The sequence below is a fragment of the Equus asinus genome, chromosome 8, assembly GCF_041296235.1.
Source record: "Equus asinus isolate D_3611 breed Donkey chromosome 8, EquAss-T2T_v2, whole genome shotgun sequence".
In the NCBI taxonomy this organism is placed as follows: Eukaryota; Metazoa; Chordata; class Mammalia; order Perissodactyla; family Equidae; genus Equus; species Equus asinus.
The window spans coordinates 21,314,203-21,334,092 of NC_091797.1; the positions used below are offsets into that span (position 1 = coordinate 21,314,203).

The window sequence follows — 19,890 nt, forward strand, 5'->3', positions numbered from 1 at the left end:
AAGGGAGAAGGGGGTGGCAGGGCCGGAAATGATTCCTCAGGAGGCCACGGGGGTGGCAATGGGGGGAGCCGGTAGCTGCCTGGGTTGTGTCTTTGAACTCACAGAGGAGGCAGCGGGCAGGGCTGTTGCAGAGGATCAGTCACAGATCAAGGAAGATGGGACTCCCAGTCCCCTACTAAGCATAATGGGCAGGGTGGGGGGCAGTTTCGTGCCAAGAGAAGGAAGCCTCTGCGCACGACTGTGGGAGGAAGCCTGAAGCTAGCCGCCCTGGGATGCTCAAGTGTACACAGACACAGGAAGGACTTAAATTCATTCGGAGTTGACAAGTCCTTAATCTAAGTGGATTGGGAGGCTATCTCTATCCGAGAGGCTGGAATGCTCGCAGGCACAGGCGCCAGGGTCCGGGCCAGAGAGACCGGAGGGGGAAGCCATGGAGAGATCTGGAAGGACAGAAGTGCAGTTGAGGGGCTGCTGCAGGAGGCTGGGGCCTGGGAGGAGGGGGTGGCTGGGGCAGAGACTCCGAGGCGAGGAACTGGTGGACCATGTATCCCTCGGTCCTTCCTGTGAGGGCCATGGTTGGCAGGCAGCGATTTTCTAACAATAATAGTGATCAGAATCTGAATGCCTTTAAGGCAGGAATGAACTTACCTGTTGCCACAGTCGTCACCCCTCCCAGCCTCATACCCAGGCGGGTCAGTTCTTTTCTATGACCTGCTGGCTCCTGCGGCTGTTGGATTTTTGACCTTTGAGACAGCTGCAACGCCACCTTTGGGGCCCCCAGTTTGAGGGCTGAGATGAGAGAGGAGGCTCAGGCCCCATGCCATGGGCCCCAACTTGGCCCAGCTCCAGCAGTGGGCTTGGCTGGCTCCGGCTCAGCCGTCCCCTCGGATGCTGCTCCACGGTGCCGGGCTCTGGATGGTTCTCAGAGAGGGACTGTTGTGCATTTAGCATCCCTGGCACTGTGGCCTGTAAGTGCCAACTGTGCCCTCTAGTTTTTGTAACATTTCTAAATGCTCCCTGGAGGTGGTATCACCCTGAGAGCTACGGGGGCCCCTCTTTGGTGCTGGAGAAGTGACTTCCACCCCCACCAGTCTTTTCCTGGTGTAGAGACACAGAGACACAGAAGCCAGTGGCATGTGCTGTTTATTATAATAATGCCCCCGAGTGAGGGAGGAAAGAGAGAGGCCGGGCCAGGAGGGGTGGTCAGCAGGCAGGTGTGAGCAGGACAGGAAGCATGGAGAGCCTCCCAGCCAGGGAACACTGGGAAAGGGTCACTTAATCTTTAGGAAAATATACTCAGAGCGGGAGAGAGATTGTAGGGTAAGTCCAGCCACCAGAAGCCTGGCTGGGAAAAGAAACACTTTGAGCTGAGGAGGTGGGCGTAGAGGTCTCATTACTAGGGTAGGCATGGCGTCCGGGCCCAGGTGCCACTACCTGGAGCCCATTCCACCAGCAGACATGGCAGAGCTGAAGGCAGCAAGGAGTACCCGCCCCCGGGCCAGACCCTCTGCGGGCCGGTGGTGGCCGTGGGGAACCAGGCTCCTGCGGCTCCTCTATCCCCACATGGTTATCTGCAGCCACTGTGGGGAGAGAAGCAGCAGGTCCAAGGATGGGAGAGGTGGGGGTGGGCAAGGTGCCTAGGGAGAGTGGAGGGCAGAAGGTGGTGGAAGGTGGTGGGGGTGGGGGGCGGTGCTGCCAGAAGATGCCTTCCACGCACCTCATTCAGGTTCAAGTGAATATAACCAGTATTTCTGGGGTCCATGGTTAGAAAGTACCCTGTTTGGGGGAGGAGGCAAGGGGAGAGGGGTTGAGAGCTGAGTCGGTGGTCTGAAAGACCCACTGCCAATGAGGGGGAGGTCAGAGAGGGTGTAAGAAGCTGCTCCCCAGCTAACCCCCGGCCCCACAGGGAATTAATGATAGCAACTCCTACAACCTTGCTGTGAGCCAGGCCCAGTCCCGAGTACTCACCAGATACTAACTCATTTCATCTGTACCTCAATCCTATGAGGGCAGTGCCCTTATCCACATTTTATAGATGAGGGAACGGAGGCACAGAGAAACCAAGTGACTTGCTCAAGGCACAGAACCAGCCAGTGGTGGAGCTGGGGTTTCAACCCAGATCGTCTGTGCCCTATACACAGGAGTGGTTCTGGAGCAGCACCCCTCATATGGGTGTGTGGGGGAGGGCCAGTGGTCCCCGGCCTAGGGTGAGGAGTGGGCAGATGCCTGACTTACTGAACATGGCCTTCAGCTTCAGGAAACAGTAGATGAAGCTGTCAAAATCCACCATCATGTTCTCATTTGCATACCTGGCCACCAGCACCTGCATCACCTTGTTATTTAGCTTGATGCCTGGGAGAGAGAGCAGTGCGGAGGGGAAAGAGCCCGGCCCTCTGGCCAGTGCCTCCTCCCTCCCTGCCCCCAAACCATCTCCTGACCCCTGGCCACCTGCTTTCTCAATGGCCAAGCGCATCTCATAGGAGTTCAAGGCGCCTGAATTGTCCTCGTCACACTCACGGAAGATGTCCTGAGGGGACAGACAGATGTGGTAGGGCCGTGTGCAGGGCATGGTGGTTGAAATGATGAAATCCTTCAGTACGGTTGCCTCACAGCTGCGGCCCAAGACCCCAGGGCTCCCTACCCTGGCCCACACGCTGAGCTCCCAGTATTCCTGCCATCTAGGGGCCGTAGGGTTCATTCCAGGCCTAGTAGGGTGCCTCTGGCACCCTGCCCAGGCTCTCCCGAATGTATCCTTTATGACGGCTGGAACCTGGACTATCCTGGTTATTAAATATTTTGACTAACTAAAACACCAACGCTTCAACAGATGCTGTCGTGTTGTGTGTATGCACACATGTCTGCGTGCCCGTGTGTGTGTGTGTCTATTCAGGTGCTCCAGTTCTAGCTTCCTCCTTACTAGTCCCCATCCCTCTTACATTAATTTTCGAATTTTACTTAGTTAATTAATTCATTAAGTTGAGGTGGAATTGACATGCAACATCATGTTAGTCTCAGGTGTACAGTGTAATGATTTGATGCTTGTAAATATTCCATCCCTCTTGAGGACCTCTGTTTTTCACCCCCATAAACTACCCCCTTCAATGCCAGTTACCGTCCATTTCTTGATTTTTTTCCACAGGATCTGGAACTCCAGAAACCCCAGCTTGCCAGAGTCATCTTTCTGGGTGGTGGTCAAGGATATCAGAGGGGGGAGTGAAGAGGGCATCTTGGGGTCAGGGAAGCAGACGGCTCACTGAGGGGGGCCCAAGACCAGGGAATCTGAATGGTAACTGTGGTAAGAGCCAGAAGCACTAGCATCTTCTGCTCGCCCGAAGCCTCATCCGCATGAGGATGGAGGGCATGGCTGGCCAGAGAGGTGGTCACCTCAGGGCCAGGCTTGGGGGTAAGGGGGACAGAGGATGGGGAGCACTGGACAGGACCACCACTGGGCAGGAAGAAGATACATCCATGAGGTTGACCATACAGCGGCACACGTCCAGGCCGAAGCCCTGGGTCTTGAAGTGTGTGACTGTGAGGGAGGGAGGGGCAGGAAGAAGAGACTGGTGATCAGGGTGGTGTGGGGGACTCAGGGAGAGGTCAAGGTGAGGCACGAACTGTGGGGGGAGGGGGTTGTGGGTGGTGGAGGTGACAGACTCACATTTGGAGACCACTTTGTTGAGCAGCTTTTGTAGCCCGTACATGCCTATCTCCTTGCCCTAGGAAGGAGGTCCGTAAACCCCTGCTCTGGCCTCTTCAGCCCCCAGCCACCTCCTTGCAGCCCCCAGCCCTCAGCCCCTCACCTCTCCTCCAGCCACTGTCTCAAACAGACGTGTGAAGTCCTGGTTTACTTTGTCCTCAGAGATGTTTTCCTGGAGGGAAAGGAGTGGGAAATGGACCCAGTCCAGAAAGATCCTTCACAGCCCAGATGCTTCCTCCGGTCCTCCAACCCCACAGGCTTCCCTCACCTCTTGGAGCATCTCAGCATAGTTGGCTTCATCCAGTTCCCTGAGCAAAAGTGGATGAAGGCTCAGGTTATTGGGGGTCAGAGAGACCCGGATTTCAGTGGGGTGGTCGTGGGGAGGTCTTGTTGTCTGAAGCAATATGAAACAGACCTCATGGGACCTGGGTTCTGGCTCTGCTACTAATTGGCACTTCCCCTCCTCATGCCTCAGTTTCCCTGACTGTAAAATAGGATCGTAGTGGGGGGAGGACCCGATGACTGCTCCCTGAGCTTGACGTCCTACAGCTCTTGGACGGGTGGCCTCGGAGAAGTGAGGTGGGGCCCCTCACCAGGACTCGCTATGCTTCTCTGTGAAGACCCGAAGCAAGAAGTCAGCATCCTTGTGCGGCTCAAAGGTGGAAGGAATGATGATATAGTCCCCTGGAGGCAGCCGGAGATGGCTGCTCACCTCCCGTGCGTTGGAGAAGATCTCTGAGAAGCCGTGGTCCTGATACTTCATGAAGAAGTCCTTCTTCAAGTGGATATCCTGGATGTTCTGAAACTACATGTGCCCCGGAGGTGGGTACAGGGCTGGCATGGCAGGGCAGGGAGAGAGGGACCCCCAAGGGAAAGCCTGGCCGGGTAGGGCTGGAGGGGAAGTACCACCATTAACTGACTGGGCCTGGACACCACCCAACTGGCAGGTAAATCCAGTGTGGTCTCTTCCTTCCCTGACTCCCACCCAGGGCCCCAGGGGCTGGAATCCTAACCCAGTGGCCCACAGACCCCTTCACAGAATTCCACCCCTTGCCCATCCACATGCAGCCAGAGGTGGAGTGGGTGCCTGCCCAGGATCGAGCCCCACATCATCTTCTGTACCTCCTTTGGGACCTGGGAAGGGAAGAGAGAGGAGGGTCAGATCCCAGGATGATGAAGGGGCTCAGGCCTGCGGAAGCCAGGTGGGATGTGTGTGTGTGTGTGTGTTAGGGGGGTGTTAAGGGCACTGGGACATGGGTGGTGGGGTGGGATATGGGCTCTGATAGCTGAAAGTCCTAGTATTAATGATCTCTCAGCTTTGGACAGCAAAGCACAGTTTACACAAAGTTTTGCCTTGCGAGATTTTTACCACCGCAGGACAGGAAACTGACTCCTTAAGAGGTGAGCCAATGTGCCCAACTGCACACTGCTGGAAAGTGAAAGCGCTGGGATGAAAATCTGGGAGAGTGGTTTCCTGAACACGAACATTTTCCACGGAACACTCACATCCTACAGGAAGCTACTAGGTGATTATTGAGATTGAGGGTTGAACCCAAGTTTATGAGAAGGTGAAGTAAACCAAGATAAATAGGTTGCTCTCCTGCAGGGTGGGGGTAGAGAATATAGCCTTTTCTGGAAGGGAAGAACTCGCATCTGACCTTGGAAATTTCTTGATGCGCGTCTGGCGTCTGCTAACCTGGTGGACTCCCAGCCCAGGAGGAGGGCAAGGCTCGTGTCTATTTTTGTTCTCTATTGAACCACTGGAGACTGGACTGGGGCCTGGCATACAGTAGGTGCTCATAAATACTTGCTGAATTTATAAGTGGGTGAACCGTTTCTAGGATTTTGCAAAGCACGGTTTGGGTACCACTTGTCAGGGAATCCCCTTGGCCACTGGAGTCAATGCTCTTGGTGGGGCGTCTTGGGGGAGGCTCGGGGGCTTGTGAAGTTTCAGAGCGGCTGGGAATCAGGACACAGGCTCTGCAGCTGACCTTTGGATGTGTGACCTTGGGCAAGCGACCTCGACCTCGCCTCTCTGGCTCTCAAGTTCCTTCCTTTTCATTAAAGGCGTTGCTATTTGTAAGGCCTTTGGAACAATGCCTAGCACAAAGGAAGTGCTGCTTAAGAGTTTTAGATGTAAAAATCTGTGAAAAGGAAAGCGCTGGCCCTGCCTCAAGAGCACAAGGCACCAGTCAAGAGAGCTAGGGCTGTGGCACCTGTTGGTGTGTCCCACTCCTGGGTGGGCAGTGGCCTTGGGGAGGAAGAAGCTTGAAGGGGTGAGGCCAGGAGGGGGAGCAGGAGTGGCTGGAGGACCAACTGGGGCACCCACCGTGTAGATGACAAAGCCAATGGTTTGCAGCTGGGCTCCCTGGGGCCGTGCCTGCCTCCAGTTCTTCTGCATCAGGGCCACCAGGCAGGTGCAAACGACTTCATTGTTCTCTGGGTCGTCGTCCTCCTCGGGGAGAGAGATCTTAAACTGGGGGTTGGTCCAGAATGTGTCTGTGGAGGAAGCAGATCAGGATGGCTCTGCCCTTCCCGGGGTGGATGGGCTTGCCAGCCACACGCCTGCCTCCTCACCAGGGATCTGATGTGCCCCTGACCCCCGTGACCCTGGACCCTTAGGCCTGGTTGTGTGGTGAGTCAGGGGCCCATCACTCACACATTGCCCCCGCGAATCCCCTCACCCACCGAGGTAGTTCCTGCAGCCCCCCGCGGTGCTGCCCCTCCGCCAGCTGCCCTCGTAGAAGGTGGCGTGCCAACTGCTCTTGCAGTCCCCAGAGAGCGTGTCAGGCATCAGGTTGCAGATCTCCAGGAGTGTGAAGTTGTTCAGGAAATCTTGGTAGGACATCCTGTGGCAGAGGAGGGTTTGCTAGAGCCCATCAGCGGCATACCCACACCCATAGCGCCCCCTCCCCATCCAAGGCACAGGCGCGTGGGTGGCAGAGGAGATGAGGGGACGGGGCATGGTGGGAGAAGGAAGTCCACCCCAGGCCACACTGACCAGAACTCCCCATCCTCCTTCTTGTGTAGCAGCTGCTTCTGGATGTCTAGGTCCACCTCTTCCCACTCCCTGGCACTGGAGCAGAGACAGGCAGTGGAGGGGGCAGGGCAGGGCGCCAGGGGACACCTCCATTCTCCGGAGGGATTCCCTACCCTTGATTGCCTGTCTGCTGGGGGTCCTGAGTGAGATGGAGAATCCAGAGCGGGGGGGCCTCGCCCTGGGCACAGGTTGTCCTCCCAGACGGGACGCCAGTCGGTCCCTCTGGGGCATGGCCTTGCTCTTGGGGCCTGCTGTGTGCTCTGCCCCTCACCCAAGGGTGCTGGTCAGGGGTACCTACTTGTCACTCCAGGCTCCATTCCACTCAATCCGGCCCCAGGGATTCCGGACCCGAATCAATGTTTCCATCTTGCCTTGGTACAAGACCTAGGAGGGGAGCGGGAAAGGTCAGGGCATAGCGGCAGGAGGAAGTTCTTTCTCAGACCCCTCTGGGGAGGATGCAGTTGTCAGACTCACGTCCTGAAGGCCAGTCACTGAGTAAGCATGTCCTCTCACCAGCATCTTCTGGGTCAAGGATTCCAAGTCGCTGTTGCTGGTGATCTGCACAACAGAGAGGAAGGGAGGAATTCAGGATCTGGTCAGAGGGACTGGGGCACCTGAAGAGAGGCGAGAACTCTCTCGGTTCATTTTTTATAAAAATTAAACTTTGTATTTTCAAATAATTATAGATTCACATGCAGTTGTAAGAAATAACAGAGACAGAGCCAGTGCACCCCACATCCGGTTTCCTCCGGTGGTAACATCTTGCAACACTTGGTACAATATCAGAACCAGGATGTTGATGTTGATGCAATTCATCAATGATGGACAGATTTCCCCACTTTTACTCGTACCCATTTGTGTGTGTTGTGTGCAATTTTATCACGTGTGTTTGTGTAGCCGCAGTCACCAGGCAGAACGTTTCCCTCGACACGAGCAGCCCTCGTGCTGCCCTCTAATAACCACGCCGTCTCTTCTTACTTCCCTAACCTCTGACAACCATGAGGTTGTTCTCTATTTTTTTTTAATTTTGTCTTTTCAAGACTGTCACATGAATGGAATCAGACGGGATGGAACCTTTTGGGACTGGCTTTTTTCATTCAGCGTGATGCCCTTGAGATTCACCCAAGTTGGTGCATGTGTCAATAGTTCATTTTTTTTTTTATTGCTGAGTAGTATCCCACGGTATGTATGCGCCACAGTTTAGCTATTCAGCCATTGAAGGACATCTAGGTTGTTTCCAGTTTCTGGCTATTATGAATAAAGATACTACGACATTTGTGCACAGGCTTCTGTGTGGGCATAAGTCGTCATTTCTCTGGGATAAATGCCCAAGAAGGCGGTTGCTGGGTCATACAGCAGCACTCTGGGCTCATTGACTTATTTGAACAAATATTTGTTGGGCATCTCTTGCATGCCAAGCACCATCCTTAGTCCCAGGATACAGTAGTGAAGGAGACAAATAAGGTTCCTGCCCTCATGAAATGTGAGAACTATCTGGAGGAGACAGGCTACGAATAAAAACATAAATAAGGAAGACAATTTCAGATTGTGATAAACATTGGTGGAAAATCAGAACAAAGTAGAGAGTAAATGGGAAGTGGGAGCAGCTAATTTAGATTGGGAAGCAGGGACGACTAAGCTGAGGAAGGGGCATTTGAACTGGAAAGTGAATGAAAAGGAGCTTGCCATGCAGGTATCTGGGGAAAGAACCTTCTAGGTGAAAGCAACAGCAGGTGCAAAGGTCCTGAGGCAGGACCAGGCATGGCTTACCTCGATAGAGCAGCCCAAGAGGGAGGATCGCTCTATGGCCTTCCTAAGCATCCTCAGCAGGTTCTGAGGGGGCCTCTGGAGTTGGAGGCTCTGGGTCACACCCCCTGTGAAGTCCTCAAAGCCCTCCACCGTGTTGCCCCCTGAAAGTGCTTCATAGGACCCGTTCAACCTGTGGGCACAGAGAGGGCACTGTTTGGGCTCTGGGATGGACATGTGGGCTTGGACATTGGAGGGTGTGGTGAAGGAAGGGAGGGCTGCCCAGCCGTCCTCCTGCCTCTTCCCCTGACTTCAGCTGCCCCCATAGCTGCCAAGTATCAGGGCAGGCTTGGAGGCAAGCCCAGCTCCTTGGCTCAGGGCACTCACTTGGCATATGCCTTCTCCAGCAGGGCACTCCAGAACTCAGTGCGCTCGGGTGAGTGCACGAACACCAGCTTGCCATTCTTTGTGGGCAGCCGGTCATCCACCACCACGTCCACCCACTGCCCAAATTGCCAAATCTGTGGGCAGCAAGGTGGACCTCAGCAGGGCATGGGACATCTGTCTGCCCGAGGCCCCCTCCAAGCAAGTCATATGCAGGCATTCACACATTCACGCGCGTGCATACACACACACACACTCACTCCTTTCACGAGAACTCTGTTACACAAGCGCCTCCTGGTGGCCAGGCTCAGTGACTCACTGGTGTCAGAGGGGCCGCTCTCCAGAATGGCTGCAGAGGGAGTGAAAGATGATGAAAAGCCTGGACGCCATCCCCAGCCTCCTCCCCAGGTTCTGCCGTGGCCTCAAGGGGGACCCCACCCACCTTTTGACCCTGGCTGAACTTTAGGATTTCTGAGGTCTTATGATTCTCAGAAATGTTGTGATTCTCTTATGATTCTCAGAAACATTTTATGACGTGGGGAATTTGTCCACATGTTGCTAAATTTAAAGAGCAGATTACAAAAATTATGTGACAGAGACTCCCAATGTCATACACACATATACATATACATATATGTGTGTGTGTGTATCTGCCGAGAGAGAGAGAGAGAGAGAGAGAGAGATGGACAGAGAGAGAGAGAGAGAGAGAGAGAGAGAGAGAGAGGGACAGAGAGAGAGAGAGAGAGAGGGACAGAGAGAGAGAGAGAAAGAGAGAGAGAGAGAGAGAGAAGCAGGAAAGCCACCGACGATTTTCTTTTCACGCTTTAAAAAATTAGCTTACACGATTTCTTTAGTGAGCAGATACTTCTCTGATAATTAGGCAAAACCCCACGCTAATGAATGTCATTTTTCAAAAAGAAAAGAAAAAAGATAAATTTCAAAGCACATACTAATTCTTTCCCTCCCTCTCTTCCTCCATCTCTCCCTCCCTCTCTCCCTCCCTCCTTCCTTCTCGCCCTCTCTCTCTCTCTCTCTCTCTCACACACACACACAAACACACACACACACACACATATGCCACACAAAGCAACTCTGGCTTTCACATCACCCTTCACCTGAAAATGGAAGATGCCAGCATAGTTTTTCTTGAAGCTCTGCCCCTTGGGTACCACGCGGTTCAGCAGTTTGGGGTATGTGGTAAGGGAGCCGATGGCAGCCAGCAGCCAGCAGTCCCCTGGAAAGACAGGCAGGGGCTGCCCCCTTGAGCACCCCCCATGAGGGTCCCAGAGGAGCAGCAAGCCCTGGAGGAGCAGGAAGCGGCTCTGAGGCCCGCTCCCCAACAGAGATGTACCTCCCTGCCGGCCCTCCCAGGAAGGAATGTGGAGGGAGGAAGCGAGTAGGGAGAAACAGGGCAGAAGAGGCAGGCTCTGGGGGTGAGCGCCCTCCTTTTTCTATTAGGTGAGAGATTCACAGATTGAAGCATTTGCTTTTGTTTCGGGATTTGAGGGGGAGGTACTTTTGGCCTTGGTCTTGCTCCTCACTCTGGGACCCGCTGTCCTTGGGAGAGAGCCACTCGTCTCCCATTTCCTTGAACAAATCCAGTCACCTTCCCTCACAGCCCCCAGCTCTGTGATTATGTTGTGTAGTGATCAAGACGTCTCTCACCCACATAATATTGGAGAACCAAGGGGCTCAGTCTGTACCCCAACTGTGTCCCTGGGGCTAGGCATCGATGGGATACAGGGGTAGTATCCCTGGTCCAAGGTCATCCCTGGCCATCTCTGTCCTGGGATATCACGGACCTCACTGGGTGGGGCCGTGGGGCAGGGGGTACCCTGTGTGAGTACTTGAGGCCTGGCTGAGGCTGAGGGCACTGGGGAAGCTTCCGTGATGACCAACAGCCTCCTGGCTGCCTGAGGTACTCGTTGGGGGAGGCAGAGGGTGGGAAAGGAAGGTTAAGGACACTCCAATCCTCCATCACCAAAAGGGTGCCTAGGGAGAAGCCACTTTTCTCCTCTTGCAGCCCAGTGAGCCTGGGCGGCAGAGGTGGGCCTGAGGTCTCCTTGGCCTCTGCCCTGCCCGCATCTGCCCTTTGCTCTGCTGCAAATGGGACAGCACTCAGCCCCAGAGGAAGCCCAGCCTGGCCTCAGCCCTAAGGATGCAGTGAGGGGCTTGGGGGAAAGCGTGGACGAGGACAGGCTTCGGGAGGAAGCTCTCTCTCGGGGCAGTCCATGGGAGCCTGTGTGGGGGCGGGCTGAGGGGCCCAACGCTCCTTTACCTTGTACTCCACACTGAGGAAAGTCTGGCACCTGCAGTGGCTTTAAAATGGGTCCACAAGTTCTTTGACAATCCTCCCCTCAACAGGGGGAGCCTAATTCCCCTCCCCTTGAGTGAGGGCCGGATCTCACCCTTGCCTCTAAGGATAAAGTGTGGCAGAGGGTACCGTGTGTTCCCTGAGACCAGCGTGGAAAGGGCATCGTGGCTTCCTCCTTCTTCTCACTCTCAGACCACTCTCTCTGGGGCAAACCAGCTCCCGTGCTGTGTGGACGCTCACATGGGCCTCAGAGAAGCCTACGTGGCGAGGCACTGAGGCCTCCTGCCAGGTGAGCACACCTGGGCAGCCCCGTCTGACGTGTTGACTGCAGCCTCAGGAGAGAGCCTGAGCCAGACCCACGGGGCTGTGCCACTTCCGGATTGCTGCCTCACAGAAACTGAGATGACGGATGTCTGTTGTTGCTTTAAGTCCTTGAGTCTTGGGGTAATTTGCCGTGTAGCAATCAACGACTAGTATACACCCCAGCTTACCCCAGACCCAGACGGCAGAGGGAGGGGAGGCATCCGGATTAGGGGACGCTCTCGCTACCACCTGCTCAGACGGGGAGGCGCAGGGCAGCAGGAGAGGTCGTCTGAACCCGGGGGTCCTAGTTCCCCAGCCTCAAAAGAGACTCTGGCCCTTCCCCCACCTCAGCCCTCTTCCCCAGCTCCCCGCGCCCCCCCCCCCCCCCCCCGCAGTGGAGACCCGCTTTCCTGCTGCCCACTCACCGAGCACCCCCTGGCAGATGTCTGTGGGACCGACCCCGTCCACGATGAACTGAGGATTGCTCGTAATTTGCTGCAGTGAAGGAACAAAGGTTTCGGGGAGCCCAGGACACCCCCTTCCGACCTCCCTCCCACCTTTCCTGGGGAGTGATGCCCACCTCCAAGTTTTAGGGGAAAAATATGGATCGAGGGAGGGGGGTAGAGGGCCAGCTTGGTATAGCGGTAGGTTGTGATAGGCAAAGCTGGTGAGTGACCTTCCCAGGGTTTATCTGGGAGGTTTCGCGCTTAAGTGTGTCCAGAGCCATCCCCGGCCCTGGTGGGGGAGGCCAGGGCCAGGGCCAGGATAGGGCGGCGGGGGGATTGGAGATTATCAAGTGATTGGGGGGGACACCACAGCCCCCCCTCCTGAGTCCATGCCTCCCCTCCCAGTGCCCACTGTGGGCCGCTGCCAGCGGATGTTCTGCGCATTTTTGGAGTCGGGGCCCAGGTCCTTGAAGCCCAGCGAACTGTGCTCAGCAGGGAATAAGGAGTCCTCGAACAGCTCCCCCTTCCTCAGGCAGACTGCTCGCAGCTCCTCGAAGATCTGGTTGCTGTAGCTCTGGGCATTGTTGTACCGGCCCACGCCCTTAGCCTTGAGTCGGCTCTGGCTGATGTGAGCTGCCATTCCCTTGGAGAGAACGGCCTCTGCTTAATAAGGAAAAGACAAATGTCTGAAATAAAAAGTGGACAGAGGATCTGAACAGATAGTTTTGAAGAAGATATGCGGATGACCAGTAATTGCGTGAAAGAGTGCTCAAAACATCAGCATTAGTCACCAGATGAGTGCGAGTCAAGGCCACAGTGATATACCACTTCACACCCACCGGGATGGCTATCATCAAAAAGGCTGATAACGACAAGTGTTGGCGAGAAGGTGGAGAAAGTGGGGTCCTCATACATTGCTGGTGGGAACGTAACAGGGGGCAGCCACTTTAGAAAACAGTGTGGCAGTTCCCCAAACAGTTAAACATAGAATTACCATGAGAGCCATCAATTCCACCTCTAGGTAAATACTCAAGAGAAATGAAAATATATTTCCATACAAAAACTTGTACACAAATGTTCGTACCAGCGTTATTCACAGTAGCCAAAAAGTGGGGAAAAAACCCCCGAATGTCCATTAGCTGATGTGTGGACAAATAAAATGAGGAATCTCCATACAATGGAATATAATTCAACAATAAAAGGAACGAAATCCTGATCCATGCTACAACACAGATGGATCTTGAAAACATTATGCTAAGTGAAGAAGGCAGTCACGTACTGTGTATTGTATATAAAATGCCCCAAATAGGCCAGTCTCATGGAGACAGGATGTCGATCAGTGGTTGCTTGGGCTTAGGAGGATGGGGGATTTGGAAGTTGATGGCAAAAGGGTGTGGGATTTGTTTTGGAAGATAATGAAAATGTTCTAGAATGGCTTGTGGTGATGGTTGCACAACTCTGTGAATGTACTAGAAGCCACGAATCATACACTTTAAAAGGGTGAATTGTGTGGTGTGTGAATCATATCCCAGCAAAGCTGTTAAAAAAATGACCCCCGGCCCGTGCAAACAGACACTGCCTTTTGGGGAGAGTGGAAATAATGGTGGGTAGAGAGCTGGAGGGCAGGGAGAAGGGGCCACTCACAGGGAGTCAGTTAGGGAACCGGCTGGCGGGGTGGGGTGGCTGAGGCTCTGAGAGGACAGATCCTGACAGATCCTGAGCCAGCCAGGCAGCTGGGGACCCAGGATGCCCTGCCCACACCTCCTCCCCAGGAGGGACTGCAACTGGCTTACACCCCTTCCTGAGTATCCGCCCACCCACACACATGGGACGGACTCCAGCAGTGGCCGGGAGGCGGGGGCAGGTGGGGGCACAACGGATGACCGGGACGTGGAGGAGGGAGAAGAGATGCCACCACAAAGCCGGATCCACACTGAGTCTCCAGTGCCACCCGCACATGCCCCTGGGGTCGGTCCTCCCTCAATCTCCCCACTTCTCAGCTCCCCACACCATCAGGAAGGATGTGGTCTAAGCTAAACAACCCAGCCGGGGCCTGGGTGTGGGAGGAATCCAGAGAGAGGGAAAGAGGGGCAGCTGCAGAGAGGGGGAGACGCTTCTGGGCTGTCCGGAGACAAGAGCTGCATTGAGCCCGTGGAGGGCTGGGCTCCTCAGAGGCAAGAGCAGAGGGTCTCAGTTACTCTTCCTCCCGTGAGCTGACAAGGAGCAAGGCTGACGGGACTGACGGCGGGCTCTGCGCCAGGCACACGCGCCCTGCGATAGGTCCATGCAATACCCCCAGTAACCAAAGAGGACAACAGCCCGGATGTCAGGGTCACAGGGAGAGGGTTGGGTGTGGGACTAAGTCTGAGCGCAGACCCCAGACTAGGCTGGTGACCTTTTCCCTACACCATGCCCCCTCAGGAGGCACCTCTCCTCAGCGGGAAGGCTTGTCTTCCCATCTTTGTCAACGGAGAGAATCACAGGCCATTTGTGGCTGCACTTATCTGATGCCCCCTTATCCTGCCCACTACCCCAACCAAGCAAACGCATTCTCCGTCCCACATCAGTGTCTCTTTGGGAGTTCCCTGGGTCCAGTAACGACCCTTGCTGTCTCCTCTAGTTAACCTGACAAACCCAAACCAGGCTGCCACCACCAGGCCCAGTGCCTTCGCGCTCAGGCTGCCTTCCTTCCTCTGTTGCGTGGGACTCTTCTCGCCTCTGTGCCTCCGCCTGGAATCATTCCTGACCCCATGCACACACCTTGTCCCCTGGGAAAAGTCCTGCTAGGCTTTCCAGTCCTTGCTCAGTGCCACCTCCTCGGTAAAGCCTCCCTTGACGTGCCCAGGCTGAGTTTGGGGCCACCCGAGTGTCCAACGCCTCCCTTTGTTATGACACCCATCACGGCCCACGCACTCTGAGTTGGCCTGTCTGTGAGCTCTCAAGGGTGCAGGAGGGGCCCCCATCCACCACTGGGTCCCCTCTGTCTCATACAGTGCCTGGCCCAGCAGAGGCTCAGAAATGCTTTCAGTGAATGAAGGAATGAATGACTTTTTCATAATTTTTCATCTATGTTTGCAAATCAATGTTTTCTCTCTCCTGCCCCGACCCTCAACTCTCTGTCTCACTGTAGTCCCCAATGTCTATAAATTTGTTTCCCTCTCTTTTTTTTCCTCTTTTTTTTTATTTTGATGAAGATTAGCCCTGAGCTAACATCTGCTGCCAATCCTCCTCTTTTTGCTGAGGAAGACTGGCCCTGAGCTAACATCCATGCCCTTCTTCCTCTACTTCATATGTGGGACGCCTACCACAGCATGGCTTTTGCCAAGCAGTGCCAAGTCCGTACCCGGGATCCAAACCGGCGGACCCTGGGCCACCGAGAAGCGGAATGTGCACACTTAACCGCTGCGCCACCAGGCCGGCCCCTGTTTCCCTCTCCTACGAGAAGGAAAGCTCAGGAGGGCGGGGAGCTTTGCTCTCTTTGCTGCTGGATGGAGCGCAGAGCAGGTGTTCACTAATGTTTTGAATGACGTTCCCCAGCAGCTCCTGGAAGGGAGGTCTGTGCGTCTCAGTTTCTCCCATAGGAAGAGGGCCCAAAAACGATGCTATGAAGGAATAGATGGGCATAGGCTCATCCCAGGGACCCTTCATTCCATTAGAGAAGGCCCACGAGCAGGGTCCACCCCAGAGCAGGTGCCCAGGTGGGAAATGCACCTGGTGCTAATGGTGGGACCTGCAGAGTCCATCCCAGCCCTGCACGGAGGCCATGCTGCGGTGGGGGACCAAAAAGAGCTCTGCTCAGCCCAGGGAAGCCGGGGTTGGTGTGGGCAATAAGCAAAATTTCCGGCCACAGCTAAAGGCCCCTCTGGGGTCCCCTTGGGGTCCCTGGGGCCTGGAGTCTCCTGGTTGCCACTAAGAAAAGTTCATTGTCCACAAGGATTAGGATGTTTGCTGAAGAAAGACTTGGGACCCTGCCCTTTGCTTCTTCCACAGAGCCTGTGACAAGAAGATATTAGGAATCCTTCCCCAGTTATAAAAGTAACTAGCACCCTGGGGCTGGCCTGGTGGTGTAGTGGTTAAGTTTGCATGCTTGGCTTCGGCGGCCCAGGGTTCGCAGGTTTGGATCCTGGGCGCGGACGTACACACCACTCATCAAGCCACGCTGAGGAGGCTTCCCACATAGAACTGGAAGAACTTACAACTAGGGTGTACAACGAGGTACTGGGGCTTTGGGGAGAAAAAAAAAGAGGAAGATTAGCAACAGATATTAGCTCAGGGCCAATCTTTCTCACCAAAAAAATAATAATAATAATAAAAAATAATACAGAAAATAAAATATTGCCTTTTAAAAAAAAGGGAAAGTAACTAGCACTTACGTAGCTTTTACAAAAATAATAGTTAACAGTGTTTGATGACTCAGTGCATGCCTGGCATGGTTCTAAACAGTTTACGTACATTAACACATTGAATCCTCACGACACCCTGTTGGTAAGGTTTACTATTATTGTCGTCCTGCTTCAGAGGGAGAAACCGAGGCACAGAGAGGTTGAACTTCCTCAAGGCCGCCCTCTTGGCAGGCGGCAGAGTCAGAGTTGCACCAGTGCAGGCTGGTCCACACTCCCTGCCTTCACACTCGCTGCCTTGCTGGGAGGGAGCCTCGGTGGAGGGACAGAGGCCATGCTGGAGAGAAGGATGAGGGGTGTATCCCTTCCTCCATTTTACCCCAGCCTCTGGGTGGTCTTTGTTAAGTCACCTCCCCTCAGCTGGGAGGGGGGCTGAGGATGGATAAGGTATGGATAAGGGGTCGGGGAGGCAGCTCATTCCTCTCTAGCAGAGCTAGTGCCCTGGGCTGCACTGAGCCAGAGTGGGTAGCTGTGTGACCCTGGGCAAGTTGCTTTACGTCTCTGAGCCTTGGTTTCCTCTTCTGGGCAAAGAGGCTGCTATATCCTGCCTTGAAGTGTGTTTCAGGATTGAATGACGCAGCATACATGGAAAAGACTGGCAGTCAGTAGGTGCACAGAAAACACCGGTTGCCTTCTCCCCACAGACCCGGTTAGTCAACCAGTATTTACTTGGCTCCTACTGGGATCACCTAACCCCATCCTTCCTGGGACCTCATGATCACAGGGACAGCAGCAACACTTCCGCTCAACATACAGGAATCGCCTGTGCTTATCTGTCTCTGCCGCTGGATTTGAGCTCTTAGAGCAAACCGTAGCTCTTCTCACCCGCCCTTGAGTATGGAGTGTTTACCCTGTGTGGACGCCGCCCCCCCAGCTCTGACAGACCCTCCCCAGGCAACCCCTCCTCAGGTTCCGCTCTGTGGGCCACAGAGATAGGGAGACGGCGCCAGGGAAAGAGGCGGCCCAGGTTGGGAGGAGTAGTCAGGGAGGTTCTGAGGGCGGTGACTGCCCCGTTCCTGGCTCTCAGCTCAGCCCGCTCCCCGAGGGAGGGTGCCCGTGAGCTCCTGGACCCGGAAGATCAGCCGGGCCTCAGGGAGGAGGGCGGCTGGGGCCGGAATCGCGGAGTCCTCCCCTCTCTCCTCTCCCTTTCCCTCCAGCCCTCTCTGCCAACCCACGCCCTCGGGGCTGCCTAGAAATAGCTGAGAAAGCTCCTTCCACTCCCGCAGACTTGGGGAGAATGAACAAATGGCTGTGTGTGTGTGTGTGTGCACCTGTAGAGTCTGTGTGTGTGCAGTCTGTGTGTATGTGTCTGTGGAGTATGTGTGTGTATCTGTGGAGTGTGTGTGTGTGGAATGTGTGTGCTTGTCTGTGGAGAGTGTGTGTATGTGTGTGTCTGTGGAGTGTGTGTGTGTCTGTGGAGTCTGTGTGTGTGTGTGTTTGCAGAGTATTTGTGTGTGTGTGCGCGTGTCTGTGGAGTCTGTGTGTGTCTGTGGAGTGTGTGTATGTCTGTGGAGTGTGTGTATGTCTGTGGAGTATGTGTGTGTGTGTCTGTGGAGAGTGTGTGTGTGTGACTGTGGAGTGTGTGTGTGTGGAATGTGTGTGCTTGTCTGTGGAGAGTGTGTGTATGTGTGTGTCTGTGGAGTGTGCGCGTGTCTGTGGAGTCTGTGTGTGTGTGTGTTTGCAGAGTATTTGTGTGTGTGTGCGCGTGTCTGTGGAGTGTGTGTATGTCTGTGGAGAGTGTGTGTGTGTGACTGTGGAGTGAGTGTGTGTGTCTAGTATGTGTGTGTGTGTATGTGGAGTATGTGTGTGTGTGGAGTGTGTGTGCGTGTGTGTGTGGAGTATGTGGGTATGGGTATGTGGAGTATGTGTGTGTGGGTATGTGGAGTGTGTGGAGTATGTGTGTGTGGGTATGTGGAGTGTGTGTGGGTGTGTGGAGGGTGTGTGGGGTGTGTGTGGAGTGTGTGTGGGTGTGTGTGGAGTGTGTGGGTATGTGGAGTGTGTGTGGGTGTGTGGAGTGTGTGGGTATGTGTGTGGGTATGTGGAGTATGTGTGTGTGTGTGTGGGTATGTGGAGTGTGTGTGGGTGTGTGGAGGGTGTGTGGGGTGTGTGTGGAGTGTGTGTGGGTGTGTGGAGTATGTGTGTGTGTGTGTGGGTGTGTGGAGTGTGTGTGGGTATGTGGAGGGTGTGTGGGGTGTGTGTGGAGTGTGTGTGGGTATGTGGAGTATGTGTGTGTGTGTGTGGGTGTGTGGAGTGTGTGGAGTATGTGTGTGTGGGTATGTGGAGGGTGTGTGTGGAGTGTGTGTGGAGTGTGTGTGGAGGGTGTGTGTGGAGTGTGTGGGTATGTGTGTGGGTGTGTGGAGTGTGTGGAGTATGTGTGTGGGTATGTGGAGTGTGTGTGGGGTGTGTGTGGAGTGTGTGGGTGTGTGGAGTGTGTGGGTGTGTGGAGTGTGTGTGGGTGTGTGGAGGGTGTGTGGGGTGTGTGTGGAGTGTGTGGGTGTGTGGAGTGTGTGGAGTGTGTGGAGTGTGTGTGGGTGTGTGGAGGGTGTGTGGGGTGTGTGTGGAGTATGTGTGGGTGTGTGGAGGGTGTGTGGGTGTGTGTGGAGTATGTGTGGGTGTGTGGAGTGTGTGTGTGTGTGTGTGGGTGTGTGGAGTGTGTGGGTATGTGTGTGGGTGTGTGGAGGGTGTGTGGGGTGTGTGTGGAGTGTGTGGGTGTGTGGAGTGTGTGGGTGTGTGGAGTGTGTGTGGGTATGTGGAGGGTGTGTGGGGTGTGTGTGGAGTGTGTGGGTGTGTGGAGTGTGTGGGTGTGTGGAGTGTGTGTGGGTGTGTGGAGTGTGTGGAGTATGTGTGTGTGGGTATGTGGAGGGTGTGTGTGGAGTGTGTGGGTATGTGTGTGGGTGTGTGGAGTGTGTGGAGTATGTGTGTGGGTATGTGGAGTGTGTGTGGGGTGTGTGTGGAGTGTGTGTGGGTATGTGGAGGGTGTGTGGGGTGTGTGTGGAGTGTGTGGGTGTGTGGAGTGTGTGGGTGTGTGGAGTGTGTGTGGGTATGTGGAGGGTGTGTGGGGTGTGTGTGGAGTGTGTGGGTGTGTGGAGTGTGTGGGTGTGTGGAGTGTGTGTGGGTGTGTGGAGGGTGTGTGGGGTGTGTGTGGAGTATGTGTGGGTGTGTGGAGGGTGTGTGGGTGTGTGTGGAGTATGTGTGGGTGTGTGGAGGGTGTGTGGGTGTGTGTGGAGTATGTGTGGGTGTGTGGAGTGTGTGTGGAGTGTGTGGGTATGTGGAGTGTGTGTGGGTGTGTGGAGTGTGTGGGTATGTGTGTGGGTATGTGGAGTATGTGTGTGTGTGTGTGGGTATGTGGAGGGTGTGTGGGGTGTGTGTGGAGTGTGTGTGGGTGTGTGGAGTATGTGTGTGTGTGTGTGGGTGTGTGGAGTGTGTGTGGGTATGTGGAGGGTGTGTGGGGTGTGTGTGGAGTGTGTGTGGGTGTGTGGAGTATGTGTGTGTGTGTGTGGGTGTGTGGAGTGTGTGTGGGTATGTGGAGGGTGTGTGTGGGTGTGTGGAGTGTGTGTGGG

The 19,890-nt window shown here is 54.8% G+C and overlaps 1 protein-coding gene across 1 annotated transcript; it reads right to left on the minus strand.

Moving 5' to 3' along the window:
* Positions 1-1,125: 1,125 nt before the first annotated feature.
* CAPN11 (calpain 11) lies at positions 1,126-12,570 on the minus strand. Its single transcript, XM_070516724.1, has 20 exons — positions 12,343-12,570; positions 9,983-10,318; positions 8,871-9,004; positions 8,508-8,676; positions 7,212-7,295; positions 7,036-7,121; positions 6,699-6,773; positions 6,386-6,546; positions 6,027-6,196; positions 4,820-4,831; positions 4,291-4,502; positions 3,966-4,005; positions 3,801-3,869; positions 3,659-3,716; positions 3,465-3,529; positions 3,113-3,181; positions 2,449-2,527; positions 2,236-2,352; positions 1,718-1,776; positions 1,126-1,580 (listed from the first exon to the last, which is right to left on the minus strand). The coding sequence occupies exons 1-20, from the start codon at positions 12,568-12,570 to the stop codon at positions 1,554-1,556; spliced, it is 2,250 nt and encodes a 749-aa protein (XP_070372825.1). The 3' UTR covers positions 1,126-1,553.
* Positions 12,571-19,890: the final 7,320 nt, after the last annotated feature.